At 34.1% G+C, this 8,882-nt stretch overlaps 1 protein-coding gene across 1 annotated transcript; it reads left to right on the forward strand.

Moving 5' to 3' along the window:
• Positions 1-7,330: 7,330 nt before the first annotated feature.
• Positions 7,331-8,110, forward strand: LOC149234199 (uncharacterized). The gene is made up of 2 exons (XM_089461122.1): positions 7,331-7,771; positions 7,862-8,110. The coding sequence occupies exons 1-2, from the start codon at positions 7,438-7,440 to the stop codon at positions 7,876-7,878; spliced, it is 351 nt and encodes a 116-aa protein (XP_089317248.1). The 5' UTR covers positions 7,331-7,437; the 3' UTR covers positions 7,879-8,110.
• Positions 8,111-8,882: the final 772 nt, after the last annotated feature.

Below are 8,882 nucleotides of genomic sequence, written 5' to 3' on the forward strand. Positions count from 1 at the left end.
ATCGCATCCAAAACCATGTGTGAAAACCATTCACAAAACCATATGAAGGTCCACCCAACCTAATATAGGGTCCAATTTTTTTTTCCCTAGGGTGCTACCTCGGACCCCGTAGAGGGGGACTACCCACCACCCTTAAACCCCCACTGCACAATCGTTGCAATGAAGGGGGGGCTCCACCCCTCCCTCTAAGCCCCTATTTAACTACATGGACTAGTCGTGGAAAGAATATAACACAACCTAACACACATTAGACCAAGTTGATTTTACGTAACTCTTGAGTGTCTAAATTTTCTAACACCCCCCCTTTAGAATAACTTGGGATTCGATTGAAATATTTAAAGTTGACATAATAGAAGAATTAAAGGGGCACTAGAGCCTATACCCATCTAATGAAACTTCCTGAACTCCCAACATAGATTAAATTTTAGATTTATTTTTTTATTTTTTTTATTGTTTTATGTAAGAGACATTTTAAATATGTCTACAGATTGATCATATGGTAGGAAGCGGAGCATTTTAATAACATGATCCTGAATGATATTTTTTAATTAAGTACATTTGTAGGTCATTATGTTTGTTGAGTTGATGTTGAATTGGATATTTTATAAGCTAGATGGCACTCTTACTATCATACTAATGGGAGGTTAGATGTTGTTGCTGGAATCAGAAATATACAAGGATATGTTAAATCCACAAGGCTTATTTACTTGTATTAATGACTACTTTGTGCTCTACTGCTATAGAAGAAAGAACAATAACATGTTGCTTCTTAATCCCAAGTGATAAGTCTAGAGCCATAGTTGAAAACATAGCCTATAGTGGAATTTCAATCATTAGGGTTTTTGATGCAATATAAATTAGTGAAAGAAATGAATAAAAAATTCCACCCAAAATTATAATGTATCCAAAACTAAATTATACCCTAGATAGACTAAAATATCCTTTCTCTTTCTTTCCAGTGGCATTCATAGAGTGCTTTCACATACTAGGAAACAAGACCAACATTAAAGGAAATACGAGGGCATGTATGATTCAAATATAAGAGGATACTAACTAATTGATTTCACAAAGTGGTATTGAGTTCATGTGTAGTATAGGTGGCAAAAAGTTTGACTTTGTGCTAGAAGGGAGAAGGGATATTTACAATCCTCCATGTGAAAATGGTGAAGAAGGTGACATGCATACTTAGATTGTGAAAGATATATTATTTCCTTAGCCTGCAATACTTAGGGATGAGGAAGTAATGCAAATATATTAAGCCTATTATTTCAAATTTATATTGAAGACTAGATTTCACACAAGCTAATGACAACAAGCAGATCAGAAGGGAATCCAGGCGCAAAACAGTGAAAAAATACATTGTTGTAGCCACTACAAAATATTTTCATAGCGTGATGCGAAATATTTTTGTAACTCCTCTAGAAACTTTGTTTTTGCCTTTGGGAAGGCAGAACGACTCACGCTCTCTACAGGCTTGACTCTCCACCGTTTGAGCACGTTGTCCATACTTAGGAAGGGGCCTCCCTCATCTCCCTTACTGATGGTTACATGTAGGATCCAACAAACTTGTGACAGCGTCCAGAAAAAAAAGGCTTTTTCCAGCACTTGAATTACTCAGATTCTTCACCCTTTCCTCTCAGAAAATGATCTCCTCCTTCACTTTCTGCATCCATCATCCCCTCATCGGATTATTGAGCACACTCAGATCAGCATAACTATGTCAATGCCTGCAAAATACAGACGCTACAAAAATATAGTTTGGGGTCACTTTAACCAGTACACCTAACGACCATAGCTCAGAAATTGAATATCTACAAGATGATAACACTACAAGCATTGTTCACATGGTTTCTAGAATGAAATCAAATGTATATACAATTTGAACATAGAGATAATAATGCAGAGCTATGGAATGAATATGCTACACATTTATTTTATTTATTTCATAGGTATAGGTTTGATGGAGGAGAAGAAACTCCTTCCCTCTCAATCGATACTCATTTTACACACATCGTTGGAAAACTGATTCACTTCCCCTCCTCTCTAGTTGAGGGAAGTCAAAAAGTCACAATAGAAATGACTCTTCATTTCCTAGACTCTACAACTTATTCAAATTTTGTATTTATGGTATTCAAGATGTCATTAAAGGAGACAAAATCAACTTTCCAGCTCAACATGTGGCCAATACACCACATTGTCAAGCCCCCTTCATTTTTACTACAAACTTGGTCTAATGATTCTGCATCAGACTCCCCAGGAAAGAAATAAATCTCATGAGCTCTTGCTCATATGGTCCTCTATAGAGAAACCTTCCTTCTATAGGGTTGCAACACTCATCCATTTAGAATCCTCTACCAGTTGGTCCTTCCACTTCACTAAAAATTCCAAACAGTATTTTCCTTTATTGTGCTTTGCAACTCTTGTTTCCAAAATCCTTCCAACTTCTGGTTTCTCTACCATAGGCATCTGCATCATCCAACTATGCTCACTGACTTATCCAATTCTCTCAATTGTTGTAATGGCACCTTCATCATAAACTCGATAGGGGTACAAATCAGTCACAATGAACATAAGTGAGATACCTATGTCGATAGGTAGTTCTAATTCATAATAATTCGTGGAAAAATTTATGAGTATTTTACAAAGTTTGATTTTCTTCATCTTGAGTTTGTTATATTCCCCTTTTGGGAATATTTATTTCCTCAAATGTGCTAAAACCATGTCTTCTACCTCAAAGTTTACCTCTCTTCTTCTCAAATCTGATATTTGTTTGTACTTGTAGTTTTTATCCCGTAGCTTCTATTTGGCCTTCTCATGTAAGTCACTTATGGATGCTGCAAAATCCTTCCCATAAGCACTCCTTTACTCAAGTTTTACCAAATCTCTCAACTCACAAACTCCTCTAGGATGCATTCCATACAAGATCTGAAACAGACTCTTATCGGTGCTCCTTTTTATCGAATCACTGCATGCAAACTCACCTTGAGCTAATACATGATCCTGCAGCTTAGTATGCTCTCCCATAAGGATCCTCAATAGGTTTTCGAGGCTCCTGTTCATAACTTCATTTTTTCCATTAGATTGTGGGTGAGAGACTGAGTTGAAGTTCAATTTTGTTCCAAGCTTCTTCCACAAAGTCCTCCAAAAATGTCATGTGAACCTGGTGTCTCTCTCAGAAATTATCCTCCTTTGCAAGCCATGCAATTGGAAAATTTCATTGAAAAAAAAATGAGCCACGTGTGTAGCATCACTAGTCTTGCATCATGAGACAAAGTGAGTTGTTTTCATAGATATTTCCACAACTACAAGTATAGAATCCTTACCTTGTTGCATCCTTGGCAAATGCAAAATAAAATCCATACTCACTGAGTCTCATGGTCTACTAGGAAAGGGAAAAGGAGTATACAACCTAGCATTCTGACTCCTTCCTTTCACATGTTGACATACTCTGAATTTACCCACACATTTATGCACATAAGTTGTCATCTTCGACTAGAACTAGAAGTGTTCTAGTTATCCAAGTTTCGTTTCCACAACAAAATGTCCCGCCAATCCTCCATTGTGCTTTTCCTACATCAGATTCTCCCTCATTAAACAATGGGGAATACATAACTGACTGCTTTTTAACACTAAACTATCATGCAAAATAAACTCCTTGCTGGGATGTTATCTCTGCACACAAGGTTCCTGCATGCTTCGAAGGCTTCTTAGAATCAACTTCATCCTTGTACAAGTCCTTCAGATAATCAAAACCCAAAATCTACACATGGCACTCCTACATGATCAAGCTACCCTTGCTCAAAGCATCGGCTACCTTGTTCTCTTGCCCACTCACATGTTTCAAAACAAAGGTGAAAGTCTATAGGAATTCCACCCACTTGGCATGCTTATGGTTCAAATTGTGCTTCTACATTATATTCCGTAATGTAGACTTGTGAGAGAACAAAACAAATTCCCTAGCCTTGAGTTAACAATTAAGTGTTGAAGGAGATTGTTGAACTACAACTCTTGCACCCAACAACAATCATTTTAAATTAATAATTATTCTATATATTTTAGTGTTATGGATAGGAGTTACAACATAATTAGTAGATTTTATTCATCAATTTATTTTAAGATCTATTCATTTGTTAATTGCTTGTTTGTTTGTTTTTTTTTTTTTAATCTGTAAACGAGGTTTTTCATTTCTTACTATTGATTAAAAAAATATGTTATGATTTTCCCTAGTGTGTCACTAGGGACACTAGAGCAACTTCTCATCTAGTTTGTTTCCAACATCCAAAAATTAAGAAAATATTTAGAGACCAAAAGTACAATTTTTTTTCCTAAGATCTATAGTTTGTCACTGCTAGTGTAAACGAAAATATAGGAAACCAACATGGAAAATAAGAAGGAAAGTAAATTGAAACCATCATTTAGATTTGGGGGAATATATTTCTTTGACTGCAATTGACTCTTTGTTCTTCCATGGTGAGAAACTTGGGTGGGAGGGAGGCCCAAGTAAGCCTCAATATGTTGGAAATGTTTATCCAAAACACACATAGAGAGATGTGCTGAAAAATGCAACAAGAAATTATCAATTTGATTTTGCCTTGATTACATTGAGAAAAATTAAAATTCCAAATGAGAAGACAACTTGGATGTAGTTGACTTGTGTAACATGGCTTGTGTCACCTAGTTTACTCAGTAAATTCGTGTTGGAGGAGTTAGAGTGCAGTTAAGCATGTGTGACTATCAATTTGTAGCAATCAAAGTCAAGTATCTCAAGTTGTTTTTAGTTAAACTAGTTCCAACTATTGGAGGAACTAGTGGAAGGTCAATTGCGTAGTGGGACTTCAATCAAACTCAGTGATCATCCAATTAACTGATTAATCAACCCAAAATAGCTAGTGCATGCAGTGAATTTGAGTTCCCCTATTGTGGCGGAGATTCTAAGGCAGTGTAACATAAGTTGTAGACTAGTATTGAGTGTACATGTGTTGCATGCAGTCAAATGATCAACCTTGGGAATTGTGCAATCCATTTTGGATAATTTCCTAAATAATAGCAGCCTAATTTCTTAGGAATTACACAAGAAAATAGGGGCTCAAGTAGAGGAAAAACTTGACTAAGTCTGGGTCAAATTTTTCAATGAGCATAGAGATAGGTTATTCACTTGCAGTTTGTGCTCAGTTGAGCAAAAAAATTGTAATACATCTATATTCATCATATTAATGCAAGATGCATTGGAGTTTTTAGCATATTTATTTCCCCAAGAGAAATACCATATGCATGTGTGTTATTTCTTATTGCATGTTCGAATTTTTTTCTTCTAAATTGTGAGCTAACTTTCACAGAGCAGTAGAGTAAGTTTATGTCTTGTGATTTTGATTAAAACTTCTTGAGGAATTCCAAATATACAATATAATTTCTACAAGATGAAGTTCATTAAGCATAATGACGAGCTCCTCCTTAGCTTATTGTGGTCCAACAAATCTCTCCCGAAAACATCTTTAAGTCCAATAGATATCCACGATGTACATATATTGACTAAAGCGACAACATGTGTGGTTAACATTAGAAACCCAATCAACAATTTCACATACAACCTCAAAATCTAATAGGAATCCTCAATTTCTCTTTCAGCTTCTCCAATTTCATCTTGAACATGTTGTGGCATATGAGAGTGGAAGAGCTTGCCAAGGCTTCTAGTCTCCATTGAGCTTTGGAGCTACCATGATCCTTGTAATAGGTGGCATCATGCTAACTTCTAGTCCGCTACCTTGGCATTGTAGCTATCAAATTGAAATTCAGACTAGGGCCAAGAGGAAAGAGGCAAAGGTGTGGAGTGTGAGTGGAAGGCAAGGGAAACTTGACAAAGATAGGGATTAGAAAAGAGCTACACAAAAGAATAAGAAGTCATAGCCAAAGAAAACCAAAGCTCATAGAGAAAAAAGAGAACCAAAATCACTGAGCAAAAAAGAAAAAGCAATGGCCAAAAAATAAGAACAAAAAAACAAAAAAAACATAGAGCCAAAGAAGCTCGTCATATTAACATAGTTATTAATATTATTTTAATTTTAATTTTAAAATCATGCACTAATAATTTTCGACATTTAAATTTATTTAATTATATATTAATATTAATTATATATATTATTTTTTATAAAATCATATTTATACAAAAATTAAATGTTTAATATTATTTGAATTTTAAATTTAAATGAAATTTAAATTTAATTTAACTTTTAAACCTATATTTTTTTTAATTAGATATAAATAATATATTATTACACATTTCAAAGTTCCTATAATTATTTTAAATTTATTTCGATTATACACAACCACTCCATTAAATTCCTATAACTATTTTAAATTTCAACTTTGGATTATACACAACTACTCCATTAAATATTTTTAAGTAAACAGAAGCAACTTATTTTATAGTGCATTGTCAGAATTAAAATTTCGTCACATTACCTGATTTGTTAACGTCACACTTTGTAGTTAAAATATTTATCTACCTCGGGTTGTCTTAATGACGTGACAATTTTGCTGGATTGTGAATTTTTGGTGGCGAGAAATTTTTAAGGAAATTCAATCTTAGAGAGTGTTTTAATAATTTTTTAAATAGTAAAAATGATTCAGCACTCAATTTTAGATAGTCAAAATTTTAGAGCTTAATAATTATAACTTAAATTAGCAGGATTTTTTTTGTTAATATGATAGGGATAAATCGAGAAATGGTCTAAGTTTTTTAGTCTTGTAACTATAGTTAAGCGGTTAAATTAGAAAATTGATCTCCACAAATTTTATAATTTAATCCCAAACCAGTAAGGTGATTCAAAAATGTAAGAATCTTTTTATTTCAGTAGGTTTTTCTAGTCTAATTTCTCTAAAATCCTACAAAAATTTATTGAAATCAGAAATTTAATAGGTAATGCCTGCACAATCTAAATGTCTTAAAAAAATTTCAAAGCGCTGAATCTATATAGTCAAAATACCAATTTAAATAACAAAATCAAAATTTCACGACATAAAAATTTAAAAAATTCTAAAAAAATTCACACTAAAAACAAACTAATAAGGCAATAAAATATTGTCGTGACGATACGCACTAGATTAGGCGGTAGGCCATGTAGACCCTTACCTAAGCGGCTTGAACCTCAATCACTGAATTTTTTAAACATGGAAAAGACGTACTGGAGAGCTCATTATCAATCTGTCGCTCACAACCTCGACGGCCCGGTTGAAAATAGGACGACGCAGATTCCATTTCATGTCTGCGTTCATACTGAGATCTTGATTTCATGGAAGTAGTATCCCTCGCTTATAAAAAGAGACAACTGGTCGTTTCTCTCCTTGTAACTTTAACTTGTGGTGATATATCGTTAGTGTTATTGTGAGCTTGCGATTCATTCTTCAATTATTCAAAGGGGAGCTTGCGATTCATTCTTTATGGCAGACGTGAAGGCAGTGATGGTAATACTGTTTGCACTGTGGAGCTCACACATATTGCAGACTGTTTATAGCGCTGGTGAATGTGGGAGTACTCCCATTAGCACCGTGGGTCTCAGTCTGAGCCCCTGTTTTGGGGCTGCGAGCAATGCCAGGGCAAGCGTCCCTGCTTCCTGCTGCACCCAAGTGAGGAATGCCCTTGCAATGCCAGCTTGTCTGTGTGCAGTGTTCCTTTCTCCCGTAGCGAGGCAGGTTGGAATCAACCCTGCTATCGCCATCACCATTCCTAAGCGCTGCAACATTGCCAATCGCCCCGCTGGAAAGAAATGTGGCAGTAAGTTGCTCTCCACCTTTTTCATCTCATCACCCACACTCTCACTATGTAGCTTATCTGTTTGTATGTTTGTTTGTGCTTGGTGTGCAGGTTATACAATTCCCTGAACAAAGCATGGAACGACAGCCACTTTGGTGTATGCCTTTATATCTATCTCTGTATAGATACCATACTATGCTGCTACTTTGATGTATGTGTATATGTATCTCTATATAGATGCTATACTCTGCTACTACTTTGGTGTATGCATATATGTATCTCTTTATAGATACTATGCTATTATATGTATTTCACTACAAATACTATATTGCTATTAATATTACTGTATGAATTTATGTATTTCTGCGGCTCAATAATGGAGTATTATCCTCATGGTGTTTAACTACTTATGGTTTGTTCTTAAAATCTATCATTTCTAATGTCACCTTCAAATATAATACGATTTCCATTAAAATTCACATAACATTCACATGTATTTCTTGAGGTCATATCCTTCAAAACTAAAATTTCCATATATAAATTGGTTTGGATAATCTTATTCATGATCGCATTAGAATTAACATAGTTATTAGATACAACGTGTTTTTCATAAAATGAATAAAAAGGTCAGAATCCCCTAACGAGGAAGAGTTTTTTTCGCAATTAATCTAATGTATTTAAGATATGATAATCATATATATGTGAGATAAAGGCTTTCCTTATAATAAAAGGATATAAGAGTACTAAGGCTACTCATTTACTTCATTTGTTTTAAAAATATTTAATTTTAGATTTTGTAAAATTTGTAATTGAGGATGTTTTTTCACTAATTATTCATTTTCTGGTATAAGTTCAATATGTAAAGTATTTCACTTGATTAGTTATTCTATAATGGTTATATTTTTAAGAGATAGAAAAAGTTAGATTTATAATTTTTTATAGTTTAATAATCAACTTTCTTTCATCTAATTTTGAAATTTCTATCTGCATTAACATACTTTGTCCCAATTTTTTTAGAGAAGATACAAGAAAATTTTATGAATTCAGAAAAAAAATCCAACTCATACACCATTTGTCCATTTATGCAAATAATATTATAGGGTCTTCAAAATTTTGGCACTAAAAGTTCTAA

The sequence above is a fragment of the Pinus tabuliformis genome, chromosome 8 (genome assembly GCF_031772625.1).
Source record: "Pinus tabuliformis cultivar Carrire ecotype Pingquan chromosome 8, CPIR1, whole genome shotgun sequence".
Lineage (NCBI taxonomy): Eukaryota > Viridiplantae > Streptophyta > Pinopsida > Pinales > Pinaceae > Pinus > Pinus tabuliformis.

Coding starts and splice junctions, on each gene's coding strand:
- LOC149234199 (XM_089461122.1), top strand. CDS start 7,438: ATGGCAGACGTGAAGGCAGTGATGGTAATACTGTTTGCACTGTGGAGC.